The 14,204-nt window shown below is 52.1% G+C and overlaps 1 protein-coding gene across 3 annotated transcripts in view; it reads right to left on the bottom strand.

Annotated features, from left to right (window-relative positions):
* Positions 1-14,204, bottom strand: part of LOC119956824 (fibulin-7-like) — a 76,469-nt gene that overhangs the window by 20,064 nt on the left and 42,201 nt on the right. For 2 of the 3 annotated variants that reach the window (XM_038784283.1, XM_038784293.1), the window contains 2 exons: positions 12,075-12,245; positions 9,226-9,351 (listed from right to left, as the gene is read on the bottom strand). In XM_038784283.1, the coding sequence (XP_038640211.1) occupies positions 9,226-9,351; positions 12,075-12,245 (297 nt within the window). The remainder of the gene's footprint in view (positions 1-9,225; positions 9,352-12,074; positions 12,246-14,204) is intronic. The other variant, XM_038784303.1, reaches the window with a different exon arrangement.

Below are 14,204 nucleotides of genomic sequence, written 5' to 3'. Positions count from 1 at the left end.
ACTCTGGACGATTTCTTGCATGCCCTGCACATACTAGATAGGAACTGTGTCTGCCGGGCAGTTTCGGCAGTCCAGCACACCAAACTTTTAATTAGAAACACTTACGTCACGGGCATGAAGTCTGCGTACGTCCAGCAGCGGCTACTGGAAGGGGGTAGGCTCGACCTTGCTAATTCGTTAGAAGTGGCCTCCCGTAACGTTCAGTCCTACACCCCAGGCCGCGCGGCACCCTCGTGGGCATTGTGGGCCCCAGCAGCTGCCGACTCCAGCTCACGCAAGCCAGCGCTGCACGGCAGCCAGCCAACTCTGGGGGGCCCACATGTCATTTTTGCGGACAAAACAAACACCCCAGACAGCGCTGCCGGCCACTGAGCGCAACCTGCAATGGGTGTGGGAAGAAAGGACACTTTGTTTCTGTTTGCCAGGCCTGGTCGGTCGTCGTTGTTTCCACACCCATTTCTACACCCCCACGTGCGACCCAGAGGCACCGCCATCTTCCCCTTCGCAAGCCACGTGAGGCCCGTGGGTGCCGCCATTTTCCTAACCGTAAGCCACGTGCGGCCTGTGGGCGCCGCCATCTTTGATGCCGCCTGCCATGTGTGCCCCGTGAGCGCCGCCATCTTCGGCGCCATTTTAGACCGCGCCTCAGGACCTCTGCTCGTCTGGCCGTTCATCACCTGCCGCTACCTCCGCCATTGCTGACTAGCCCGGGGCGATATCAATGGCCCCCGACTGGCGCGGCGGCGATCCCGCAGGCGCCCGAGAATTGGCGTCAGAGAATCAGCAGGCCGCCGTTGGAGCTGCATGACGTGATTCTCGCCGGGGGATCAGAGAATCCCAGCCCGGGAGTCTGTTACAGCAGCTAAAGCATTCTAGCTCAAGGATGTGGGAGATGGTCAGCCATTTGGACCCCAGGCTGAATTTACCAGTAGATTCTGCTGGGGAAGGTGGCAGAGTCTGCATGAGCTTTAATGACTTGTTAAATATCATTATTGCATCTTCAATGATTGATTCTAAGAGCATGGAGCCTTTACAATTCTAGCTGTCTCTGTGGCATTATCCCGCTGCCGTATGATGTCCCACCCTACAGTGCCAATTGTCAGAACTCACAAGTTATGTCTTCACACCGAGGTGCAAATCGTATTGCACTGTGAATGGAGCAGAAACAAAAAAAATCACCACTATTATTTTTATATGAACAAAGTCACAAGAGCTGACTATATTGGGGTGTCTTAAAGCAGGAATGAGAAAGTGGCCCTGATTGTAATGGCAAGGTTGGAAGTGAGCTAAGGTTTATGATTGGGAAACAAGCTTCCTACGCACCAATGATTGGCGTCCTTCATGATGGGCAGCCACTAACTGGCCATCTGATTGGACGTACAGAGAGGACAGGGGATTGAGCAAGCACATCCCTCATTTTCCATTCCGTCACCCTCACTCCTCTGAGAATCGGAACACACAGCCCACAGTAATATTCTGGAGCTGGGACAGTGGGAGAGAGAAGGAGCATCGAAGAGTAAGGAATAAACGACAGATTAACATTTCTAAAGCGCCTTTCACAAGCATAGGGCATTCCCAAGCACTTTACAGCCAATGAAGTACTTTAGAAATAGTCAGTATTGTTGAAAAAATACATTTTGTTGAAGCTTTTCATCTTTCACTCATCAGGGGTTTATCGTCCTCGTCGCGCCTGACTTGGTGACATGATAAGGCTTTTGAATCTCGCGAAAGGCCTCTCGTGAGATTTGCAATGGTTGAGACATCTCACGAGATTCATCCGAACGTTGCGAGGCGTTGCGATCTGGACCCCACTCTCCCTCTTCCTCTGGCACTGCCAGGCAGGCAGGGGCATTTCCAGGTGCGAGTGTGGCAGTTTTGGGGTACTCAGGTGCCACGATGGCATAGCCAAGGGTCGGGGCCTGAAGGGTTCATGCCCACGGAAAAAGGGATGAGGAGGTTAAAGAAGATTAGGGGAGGGGGGGCGGGGTGATGGGCAGCTATGAAGGGGCTTCAGCGGCCCCTTTAGCAGGGTGTCCTCACTTGGAGGAGGTTTGGAATAATGCCCATTTGAGAGGGGTGTGACATTGACCTTGGGTGGGGGTTTTGGTAACCCTTTTTTTTTTAATATAATTTTTATTGGAATTTTTTACAGAAAATATAAAACATGACAAACAATGAAATGCAACAAAATAACCCATAATAACTGTGACACCCCCAGACCGTATCGGCGCATGTATCACATCCCCCCCACCCCCCAACCCCAATGAACAACAAAAGAACTTAAAAATATATTAAAATTAAATAAACAAACATAGTCATTGTCGCCCGCCCCCTTTTCCCTCCCCTTTTCCCTCCCCCCCCCCCCCCCCCCCCCCCCCCCCGGGTTGCTGCTGCTACTGTCCCTGTACCCTACCGTTGAGCCAGAAAGTCGAGAAAAGGCTGCCACCGCCTAAAGAACCCTTGTACCGACCCTCTCAGGGCGAATTTGACCTTCTCTAGCTTAATGAAACCAGCCATGCCATTGATCCAGGTCTCCACGCTTGGGGGCCTCGCATCCTTCCATTGTAGCAAGATCCTTCGCCGGGCTACTAGGGACGCAAAGGCCAGCACACCGACCTCTTTCGCCTCCTGCACTCCCGGCTCCACCCCAACCCCAAAAATCGCGAGTCCCCATCCTGGCTTGACCCTGGATCCCACCACCCTCGACACCGTCCTCGCCACCCCCTTCCAGAACTCCTCCAGTGCCGGGCATGCCCAGAACATATGGGCATGGTTCGCTGGACTCCCCGAGCACCTGACACACCTGTCCTCACCCCCAAAGAACCTACTCATCCTCGTCCCAGTCATGTGGGCCCTATGCAGCACCTTGAATTGGATGAGGCTAAGCCGCGCACACGAGGAGGAAGAATTAACCCTCTCCAGAGCATCAGCCCATGTCCCGTCTTCGATCTGTTCCCCCAATTCCCCCTCCCGTTTTGGTAACCCTTAATCTCACTCAGAGGTCATTTCAAAATGGCAGCCGGATCTCTGAGGAACCGGTCTGGTCAGTGCGTTCAGCTCCCCAGTGGTGAAAAAAATGTTGAAGTGTGGTCTTGACCGGAGAGAATCTCCTCCAGGCTCAAAAAAATGAAAAAGGGCTCGATTTACCAGCCTTGTCCCGCCGGAATCAGGATGGGTCGTGGCTGGTAGCTCCCAGGAGTGGCCGCTCCCAGGATTGCCGATGATCCGTGCTGTTGTGAGATGTTGTGCTCTGGAACCTGTCCACAATGAGTGGGACCCAGACTTGCAGAGTTAAGTAGGCTTAACGCCTATTTTATAATTGTCTACTGGGGCGGAATTCTCCGACCCCCCGGGAATCGGCGGGAGCGGGAATCACGCCCCACCGGTCGGCGTGCCCCCCGCGGCAATTCTCCGGCCCACGATGGGCCGAAGTCCCGCCGCTGTCAGGCCTCTCCCACCGACGTGGTTTAAACCACCTCTGTGCCGGCGGGATTGGCGGCGCAAGCGGGCCCCCGGGGTCCTGGGAGGGAGTGCGGGGCAATTGGACCCCGGGGGGTGCCCCAACGGTGGCCTGGCCCACGATCGGGGCCCACCAATCGGCGGGCGGGCCAGTGCCATGGAGGCACTCTTTTTCATCCGCCGCCGCCACGGCCTCCACCATGGCGGAGGTGGACGAGACACCCCCTATCGCGCATGCGCCAGTGGTGACGTCAGCGGCCTCTGACACTCTGGCGCATGCGCGGACTAACGCCGGTCGGCGTAGCGCCAAAGGCCGTTGGAGCCAGTCGGCGGAGCGGGAGCCACTCCGGCACGGGCCTAGCCCCTAAAGGTGTGGATTTGGGGAGGCCCGATGCCAGAGTGGTTGGCGCCACTCCGCTACGCCGGGATCCCCCGCCCCGCCGGGTAGGGGAGAATTTCGCCCCTGATGTCAGACTGAACTGACACCCGGAATCTACCAGAAGCGCTGAGGAGACTCCAGCCTTGGTCCCAGGCGGAACACATTTGGAGGGTCTCCCAAGCAATCTGAGGTACCTGGGAGGTTGGAATCTGGGTCGGGTGGCACCCTGGCAATGCTGAAGCCACCCGGGCACCTTGACACTGCCAGCGTGCCAGGCTGGCAGTGCCAAGGTGCCCAATGTCATTTAACCCGCGCCGGGATTGGGCCCAGGGATGCCTCGAGGACCCGAACAGGTGAGTTGGAGCGTTGAGGTTCCAGGGGTCATTTCGGGGGGGGGTTAAGAAATTTAAGCGCCAGGGGGGGTTAAGAAATTTAAGCGCCATTCCTGGCGAGCAGAGCTGTTCAGAGTCAGAAATGTGATTGAGGCACAAACAAATGGAGTGCTGTGAGGTAGCAGGGTCATAGCGCCGGAAACGGCCCAGCTAATCCTACCCAGAACAGATTGAGTTTTAGTTTGATTGCGCCCAAAATGTGATTGAATAGCGGTGTTGATCTCACCCAAAAAGCCGGCGAGAAATATTCTGCCAAACTCGCCCAAAGTGACACTTAGAATTCTGCCCATGGCAATTGCAACACTACCAATGTCAGGGGAAACAAGGAGCACAATTCTCTGGGACGATTTCTCAGTGTGATAGCGAGCGGGAACTGCTGTGAGCTTCCCAGCACTCATCACTGGTGCAACATTAATTGGTCCACTTAACGAGGCCCTCCGATTTGCCGGCACCGGGCTCACCGACCCCCCGGTTATCAAGGTCGAGCAGCACTTCAACCGCACTTGCTCAGCCAACCCCAGCCAGCTCACAATATTGACACTGAGGAGACCGGCCCCAAGATTCAGGGATGCAGATCTGGCCAGGTTCCTAGACGCAGTGGGGGACAGGAGCGATATGTTGTTCCCTCGAGGGTCCCGTAGGGTCAGTCACAGGGCTTCCAGTGCTGCCTCACCGAGGTGGCAGTGGCTGTGAGCGCCGGGAGTGTGACCAGGAGGATTAATCTCCAGTGCAGGAAAAACAACCTACACCGTACAGCACAGGTGAGTCGACACTAATGACCCCGCCGAGACCTTTCCACCCGCACGCGAGCATCCACACCCCAACTCTCCATGTGACCCCCCCAACCCTCCCTCCACCCCACCTCTCCCTTCAACTCCCCATAACCATCCCTCCACAAATCCTTTTCCTTCAAGTCCCCCAAACTTCCTTCACCAGGGGACCTGTCAAACGTGAGTTATTACCTTACTGGCTGGTCCATCCCTCCCACTGTCCGCATGTCCATTCTCCCAGAGGTCCTCCAGCCGACGGTGCCGTCCCATCCAGGGCGGCCCCCTCTCCTGCTTCCCAGGAGACCACCTTTGAGGGGGAACTCTGAGGAAGACACGATCAAGGTATCACAGCTGTCATCCCCACCCTCCACCAGCGCAGATACACGCACCTCGGTGGGAAATGTTACTGGTCAGGCCTCTGGGGCACAATCTGGTGAGCACCACACTGCTGCTGATGTACATCAGGTGGAGGCAGGAACGCCCAGGCAAGACAGCAGTCAGAGGACTGCTGGATCCCAGGATCCAGCTGGGTTCCAGCCTCATGCTGAGCCTCTGGAAGTGGGTTACCCGGAGCTGATGGAGACGATAGGGAACGGTTAAGACATTCAGAGGGAAATGTCAGTGACACTGCAGCAGATCCATGAGCGAATGAAGGAGTCCCAGAAGCTATGGGTGCAGGATATGTCGCCGGCAATGTGTGGCATCAAGGCCAACACTGCTAGGGTGGCGACCGCAGTGGAGAGCATGGTGCATGATGTTGGCAGCATTAGTGAAGGTGTCCAAGGTGTTGGGCAGTCGGTGATGGCCGTGGCTGAGGATCTCGGCAGAATATCTGACTCGCTGGGGGATGTGACCCAGTACCAGGCCGACCTTAATGAGGTTCTGAAGGACATGTCCTGCTCTCAGATGGGAATGGCCGATGTCATAATATCCACTCATGTATATCATGAGATGCAGGCAGGCAGTGATTGACACACAGGATAACCAATGAACACACATGACACAGAACAACCAATTACCAGACAGGACACCACCATTATAAAGCCCACAGGGCATTAAGGCTCTTCCCGCTCATAGCACACGGCTAGGGAGATAGTCGTAGTGCACAGGCCAATGAACATCATCACCATGTGGTAGAGAGCTAGTCTGGTCAAGCCAGTAGGAGGTTATCAGTTAGGTTAATAGAGTGTCAACCCACAGCAGATTATGTACAGCAACCAACAGGTTCAATAAAACAGTGTTGGACCATCTCCTGTGTCGGAAGCCTGTTTCTCGTTTCACGGCATCCAGTTGCAGTCAATGTTAGACCAACACAGATAACACATCAGCCGAGACGCTGCGGAGTTTGTCCCAGTCACAGATGGGCAGTCACTGAGGAGCATTGCCAGGGGCGCCGACACCATGGTGCGGACCATGGGGAACCGCCAGGGTTGGCAGAGGCAGATGATGCAGGGGCAGCCGGGGCTCAAACCAGCTGCCCCTCTGTCCCAATGTGAAACCCACTGGCCACTGTCTGGGAGGAGGGGGCACTGAGTGCCAAACAGGACCCATCCCATGGGGTGGCGATGGTGGCAACCAGCTCCTCCGAGTTCCACCCCTCCGATGAGGCCGCATCTCGCAGCCAGCACCCGGAAAAGGGCAGCACGGCTGTCCATGTGCCGCCAACAAGTGAGCCGGGGCCCACTAGTCCCAGAGGACACCCTCCAGGGGCATCGAGGGCCATGGGGCGAGGTACGCAGCTGGCTAGCTCCACCTCAGGTGTGCATCCTGTGGACAGATTTAGACGTAGCAGTAGAGCTAGGAGGGCAAAGCACATCGAGAATCACTGAGGGCAATGGGGGAGGGAGAAGCGGGAGGGGTAAGAGATAGCTCGGGTTAGGGGGATGGGCTGGCACCATCTGCAGAGTGGGGAATTGTTATACACAATAAACACTCTTGTGCACAACGAGTATGATGCCTCTGTCACTTTCTTCCAGAATGCAGGCCGACCTCCAAACCCTTGACCCTTCTCTCCTCCGGCTGTGGAGAAATCTGCTGCCCGGGCATCCTGTTGAGCTTGGTCCATGTCAAAGTACTTTTTCGCCCGGGGAAACATTGCATCCGTTACCTGTCAGATGCACCTGTGGGCTGTGGCCTGCGAGATACCACACAGGTTCCCGCTGGAGCCTTGGAATGATCCCAAGGTGAAAGTTGCAATGACCTTGGTGGCCACTGGGAGCGAGTGTGCTCCTCCTCCAGGTGCCGCACTATCTCCTTGTTGAAGCGGAGCCTCCTGCGGCGCATGCTGTCCGTCATCTGTTCAAACAACCCTAGGCCATCACAGGCATCCCCATCTGGGTCCCTCCCTGGCCTAATGGGCAGCCAGGACCTCAGGGTATGGGGCAGGGTCCGGCATGTGGGCAGTCCCCTCGAGCATCTGCAGATGCTGCTGCTGCCGCCCTCTCTGGCATTGGCCACCCAGCCTAGCAGCAGCTTCTGTGTTCAAAGTCCCTGCCACAGCATTCAATATCTGTAAGGAATTGGGAGAAGGTGTTAGACTGACAAACAGCAGTGGCTCCCACCCCAGGACCCTCCAATCCCTCATTGATCCCCCCCTTCCCCCCCACCTGCAGCACCCTGCCCAAGCACAGAGTGAGCCCCTTCACTGGACCTGGACCCTGTACCCCAGACACCCGCACATAACGTCACCTGTACTTGGCATGGTCCCCTCCCCAAGACACTCACCCACCCTCCGGCCGTGGTCATGTCCCCGAAGCTGTATCCCATTCTGGGTATTTGGAGGTTGGCTGCTGCATGTGTGGTGTTGCCTCCCGCAGTGTTCAGGCACAGTGTCCGGGCATCGTGGTTTGATTGAGATGCGAGGCAATGGCTCCCACATGCTATTTGGCCCGTTCACCAAGAGAATCGGTTTGCGTTATGTGAAGTGCTCACAGCCACAATTGCCAATTCCCTATTAGCGATAGCCATCAGCTGCACAACCAGAGGCCTCGGCAGACGATGAGGTTTATGAGTGGTAGGTGGGGCAGATGGGCAGGCGGCCCACCCCTGCAGGGGGTCTACCCCCTCCCCCAAGCCAAGGATCCCCCTGGGCCCCCCGAGCACTGGGGCAGAAAGCCCAGCACCCCCCGGCTCTTTGCCTGTGAGCAAAGATGACTACTCACCTTCTCGGTTCCCCACAGAAGCCCTTCCGCCAGGTTCACATTTTTCAAAAGGGGTGCCAATCATCGCCAGCGTGACCACTTGCTGGGGAGGCCGATGAATGAGGGGAGGCCATTGGATATGGGGTGGAAATAGGGCGTAAATGGTGATAATTAGATTCTCGCCATGCTGAGGTGAGATCCCGATTTCACCTCGAGGAGCGGGCCGGTTGCATCACAAAGTGTTTGGCGCCTGGCGCGGTTCTTGTTTTTTGGCCCCTCCCGCTATTCACTGGCTTCATTTCACTCGAGCGTTAGCGCAACGAGACCCGCCCAATGACTTTATACTGTATAAGAGAGTGCTGATTGGTTGGCAAGCGTCTCTGAGTGGTAGAGGTGTTTCAATGAAATATGCCCCATTTGATGGTGACTGACAGTTACCTGCCAGGTTAATATGGAAACTAGATATATTAATACACAAGGCCCTGTTCTTTGTAGACAGAAAGAACATGTACACACATTGCGCCTGCTTCAGTGAAACAAAATAAGTGATCGCCATTCACTGGTTCATTCCACAGGGCAAGGCCTTGACCAATCAGAGTCAAGCTGGCTGGTTTAATATTTCAAACAATTCTTGGCAGTTACCTGTCAGTCACCATCCCCTGACATTGGCATTCTCGCGTTTGTCCTGATAAGTGCAAGACAAAAAGCTTTGACAAAATATTTTTTCTCAGCAATGCTTTAGAAATGTAGTTTCCCACTGTAATGTAGAAAATGCAGCAGCCAATTTGCACACTGCAAGCTTCCACAAAGGAACAATCTGTTAATGACCAGATCATCTGCTTCTACCGATGTTGGTTGAAGAATAAACGTTGGTGAAGAGAATTCCCCTGCTCTTCTTTTATGTCCAGGTGAGAGAAGAGCTGGGACGCCAGTTCAACTCTTCATCCAAAAGACGGCACCTCTAACGTGCAGCACTCCTTCAGTGCCGCACTGGGTTTACGGCCTGGAATCTGCGGTCAGCTCTTTGCCCACAAGTCCCTAGGATTGGGAATTGTGCTGGGGTTAAACAATCTTGCAAGACTTACGTGAGTTTAAGGCAAGGTGGCAGTTATAGCCAGCCCAGCCAGCACGGCAGAGACAGGCATATCGGTTTACATCATCCACGCAGATCCCACCATTGAAACAAGGATTACTGGCACACTCGTTTACATCTGAGGGAAGAGAGTGCAAGCAATGGGCAGCATTAGACTTGAAGCTGGCACTGTACTCTTGAACTGGTAAACAACAACTTGCATTTACGCAGTGTCCTGAATGTAGCAAAAAGACACAGAAAATTCACAGCTGAGAATTTTATACCGAGTCACATAAGTAGGTATAAGGACAGATGACGAGATCCATTTTAAGGATCATTTTAAAAGGAGGAGAGAGGTTTGTGGGAGAACTTTTCATCGTATCGGGGCCAGATAGTTAAAGGAACAATTTGCAATGGTGGAACAAAGGGAGAAAAAGGAGGTCGGATTTTGAAGAGTGCAGGAGGGTGGCAGACCTGGCGAGAATTACAGAGCCAGAGAGGCATGGTGGCCATGGAGGGACTTGAACATTAGCACGAGAATTGGAAATTCAGCTAACATAGGCGAGCAAGTACAGGAGGTCAAAAGAGAAAATGCTGGAAATCTCAGCAGGTCTAGCAGCATTTGTAGGGAGAGAAAAGAGCTAACATTGTGAGTTCAGATGATGCTTTGTCAAAGCTAAAAGACATAGAAAGTGAGAGATATTTATTCAGGAGGTCACAGGTAAACCAGACTGGGTGGATGTGCGGTTCACAAAATTAATTCACCACCGCAGCTGCTAAGAATAGGCCCAAGGTTTTCTCCAGTGCTTTGCTGGGGAACAGGACAGAGGTCATGTCACAATCTTGTGGAAACAATGGGGAAGGACAGCTATGCACCTCTGGATGGCCCAGAGGAGTAGGTGGACTACTTTGAGCAATAAAGATCGTGCAGACTCAACATGGCTTCAGGAAATAAGAGATGATAGTTCAGCCCAAGATATAGGCCAGGAATCAGCCAGGCCTGCTCTCTCTCCTTCCATTACACTCATTCGACGACACCCACACATTTAATGATGAAGTTATGGCGCTGGAGCAGAATGGGCTCTGAGAAAATTGCCAGCCACAATTTTGTGGTGAATGTGAGGTTTAACAGTGCCGAACAAGATAGTGGGCCAGCAGTAACTCCGGGAAAGAGTGGACATGGAGGGTGTCTGCTGCAACCCAGTCCTCGGAGCCTCAGCAATTAAAAATTAACTTTATGTCTGTAACGTCTTCAGAACCGCAGGATGCCCCAAAGAACTTTACAGCCAATGACATACTTTTAAAGTGCAGTAAACATGGCCACTGTAGTATAAGGAGAAGCAGCCGTGGGTTTTCACACAGCAAGATCCCATAAAACAGCACTGTAGCACTGACCAGATTATCTGGTTTAGCGATGCTGGTTGAAGGATAAATATTGAACAGTACGGAGGGGAAATTTCCCGACCCGATCTTCTTCAAATAGTGCCATTGGGATTTTCACATTTAAAAAATGACACTGCCAACAATGCTGCACTCCCTCAGTACAGCACCGGGAGTGTCTGCCTAGGTTCTGTGCTCAAGTTTCTGGATTGGGATTTGTGTTATCATTAGCACCGCGGGGTGGACTGGGACACTTCACTCTAAACTGGTACCATCACAGTCTCATATTTCCCCAATTGTGTATATGTGTATGTCTCAGTGTCAACTCCTGTACATATGCAGTGCAACGGAGGTTCAGTTCCCTCATGAATATTGGAGCACATGTTTCAGCTCCGCCAGGGTGGCAGAATGGCAATGTCACTAGATATTCCAGTCCTGCCGATGGCAACCCTCCCCAGCGGTGGCGGGTGCATGGCATACAAAAACCCATGGGCATCAGCGGGACTGGAAGATCCCACCTCCGGCCAATGGCTGTCTGCCTTCACCACTAGAAAATATGCCCTTGGGGGGGTGGAGGAGGGGGGAATTCCACCCATCGAGTTAGTCTCAGCAACTTAAACATGCAACTATCAATGATTGTTGTAAGACATAAAAACCCATCTGATCCACTAATGTCGTTCAGGGAAAGGAAATCTCCCATCCTTACCCCGTCTGGTCTAAGTGACTCCAGGCCCACAGCAATGCGGTCGATTACCAATCGGCTGAGCAAGGCACTCAGTTCATTATATGGGCAACAAATTCTGGTCTTGCCAGCGACGCCCACATCCCATGAAAGAATTTTGAAAAATAGTTTGACAATGTTATGAAGAGATGGTAGCTGTAATTAGAGGGATCCTGAAATGAGACACCATGCTAGGAGACAAGAGCTTACCAAAACATTGCATTCACAAAATAGTTCAAGAAGATCGAACAATTAAGCAGCTGCAGGTATAATTATGGAACTGCTCTCTGCTTGCAGGTCGGGAGAATAAGATGGGTTCCTTCAGTTCAATGAAGGCTTTCAAACTGGGCAGTGTTAAAATGAGGAACCCTGCAATTGCAAAGTAATTAATAAGAATATAATAATAATCGCTTATTGTCACGAGTAGGCTTCAATGAAGTTACTGTGAAAAGCCCCTAGTCACCACATTCCGCCGCCTGTTCGGGGAGGCCGGTGCGGGAATTGAACCCGCGCTGCTGGCATTGTTCTGCATTACAAGCCAGCTATTTAGCCCACTGTGCTAAACCAGCCCCAGTACAGCACGAGGAGGTTGTGGATTGGAGTAATGGAGGAAGAATTATGGAGAAAATTCCATTGCTGATGCAGCAGGAGTATCAGGAATGCCCCAGAAGTTAGTGCTTTAAACTTGCCGGATTATGCGAGGCTTCTGTCTGGCGGCATAATTATTTACTCTTCACCTCATTCAGTGCCAAGACACTTACTTTTACAGAAAGGCAGCTGTCCACTCCAACTCTTGTCTTTGAGGCACACCCGGCTGTTTGATCCCACCAATACAAACCCGGGATCGCAGGCAAAGTGCACCTCGTGGCCAACTAAATATCTGCTTCCAAATTTTTTCCCATTATTCGGGGCGTTGAGTTTGGGACACGTTTCTGTGGGAATAAAACATAGAAAGTGAGAAACTCAGAGGAGAGCCGAGTCCATGGGGTACAACAGTTAAGAGAAAAGTCATCGCTGGTCTAGGTCACGGCCTTAGAAGGAAAAAGGAAGGACTTGCATTTATATTAGGGGCAGCAGGGTAGCATGGTGGTTAGCATAAATGCTTCACAGCTCCAGGGTCCCAGGTTCGATTCCCGGCTGGGTCACTGTCTGTGTGGAGTCTGCACGTCCTCCCCGTGTGTGCGTGGGTTTCCTCCGGGTGCTCCGGTTTCCTCCCACAGTCCAAAGATGTGTGGGTTAGGTGGATTGGCCATGCTAAATTGCCCGTAGTGTCCTAATAAAAGTAAGGTTAGGGGGGGGTTGTTGGGTTACGGGTATAGGGTGGATACGTGGGTTTGAGTAGGGTGATCATGGCTCGGCACAACATTGAGGGCCGAAGGGCCTGTTCTGTGCTGTACTGTTCTATGTTCTATGTTCTATGTTCTATATACCAACTTTCGCAACCTCACCAAGACCCAAAGTGTTTCATGGTTAATTAAGTGTGTTGTTTTTTGTTCGATGGGAGAGGAGCGGGCTTGTGCAGTATGGTTCGATTGAAGTACTGATTTTACGTTGATGTTTGCATATTTTTGCCTTTTTTGTTTTTTTTTGTTGTTATCTGTAACTGTTTACAATGCCAAAAAATACCTCAATAAAATTATTTGGTTAAAAAAAAGTGTTGTTTTCTGTAACATACTCAGGCACTGGAGCGGGTCCAGCGGAGATTCACACGGATCATCCCAGGAATGGTAGGCCTAACATACGATGAACGTCTGAGGATCGTGGGATTATATTCATTGGAGTTTAGGAGGTTGAGGGGAGATCTAATAGAAACGTACAAGATAATGAATGGCTTGGATAGGATGGACGTAGGGAAGTTGTTTCCATTAGCAGGGGAGACTAGGACGCGGGGGCACAGCCATAGAATAAAAGGCTGTGAACAGAGATGAGGAGAAATTTCTTCAGCCAGAGAGTGGTAGGTCTGTGGAATTCATTGCCACAGAGGGCGGTGGAGGCCGGGACATTGAGTGTCTTTAAGACAGAAATTGATAAATTCTTGATTTCTCGAGGAATTAAGGGCTATGGGGAGAGAGCGGGTAAATGGAGTTGAAATCAACCATGATTGAATGGTGGAGTGGACTCGATGGGCCGAATGGCCTTACTTCCACTCCTATGTCTTATGGTCTTATGGTCTTATGGGCTGGTTTAGCACACTTGGCTAAATCGCTGCCTTTTAAAGCAGGCCAGCAGCACGGTTCGATTCCCGTACCAGCCTCCCCGAACAGGTGCCGGAATGTGGCGACTAGGGGCTTTTCACAGTAACTTCATTTGAAGCCTACTCGTGCCAATAAGCGATTTTCATTTCATTTCATTTCACTTCTGTGATGTAGGAATTGTGACAACCAATTTTCACACAGCTAGGTCCAAAAGAACATTGTGATAAATAATCAGCAATCTGTTTTATTGATGTTGGTTGAATAATAAACATTTGCCATAGCACTAGGAGAGCTCTCCTTCATATCACACCATGGAATATCTTATAGCCCACTGTCAAGCCTGTCAGAGCCTCGGTTCAACATCTCATTCAAAGGATGGCACCTCTGTCGGAGCAGCACTTCCTCAGTACTGCGCTGGAATGGAAGTATAGATGATGTGCTCAGGTCTCTGGAATAGGACTTAAATCCATACCCTTCAGACTCAGAGGCTGTCACTGAGACGGGGCTGACTCCTTCGCCAGGATAGCCTGGGAGCTAGGACCCAATGTCCAAACTCTTTATGTGATCTAATTGATGTGTTAACAATGATAGTAGAGTTGCCAACTTTCCATGATTGGTATGCTGTCCCCAGCAATTGAAGATCAATCTCCAGGGCACTGCTGTATGCCACCCTTGGAAAAAAAATAATCGGGCCTC

The sequence above is a fragment of the Scyliorhinus canicula genome, chromosome 2 (assembly GCF_902713615.1).
Source record: "Scyliorhinus canicula chromosome 2, sScyCan1.1, whole genome shotgun sequence".
In the NCBI taxonomy this organism is placed as follows: Eukaryota; Metazoa; Chordata; class Chondrichthyes; order Carcharhiniformes; family Scyliorhinidae; genus Scyliorhinus; species Scyliorhinus canicula.
This window is presented reverse-complemented; position numbering and strand designations above follow the sequence as displayed.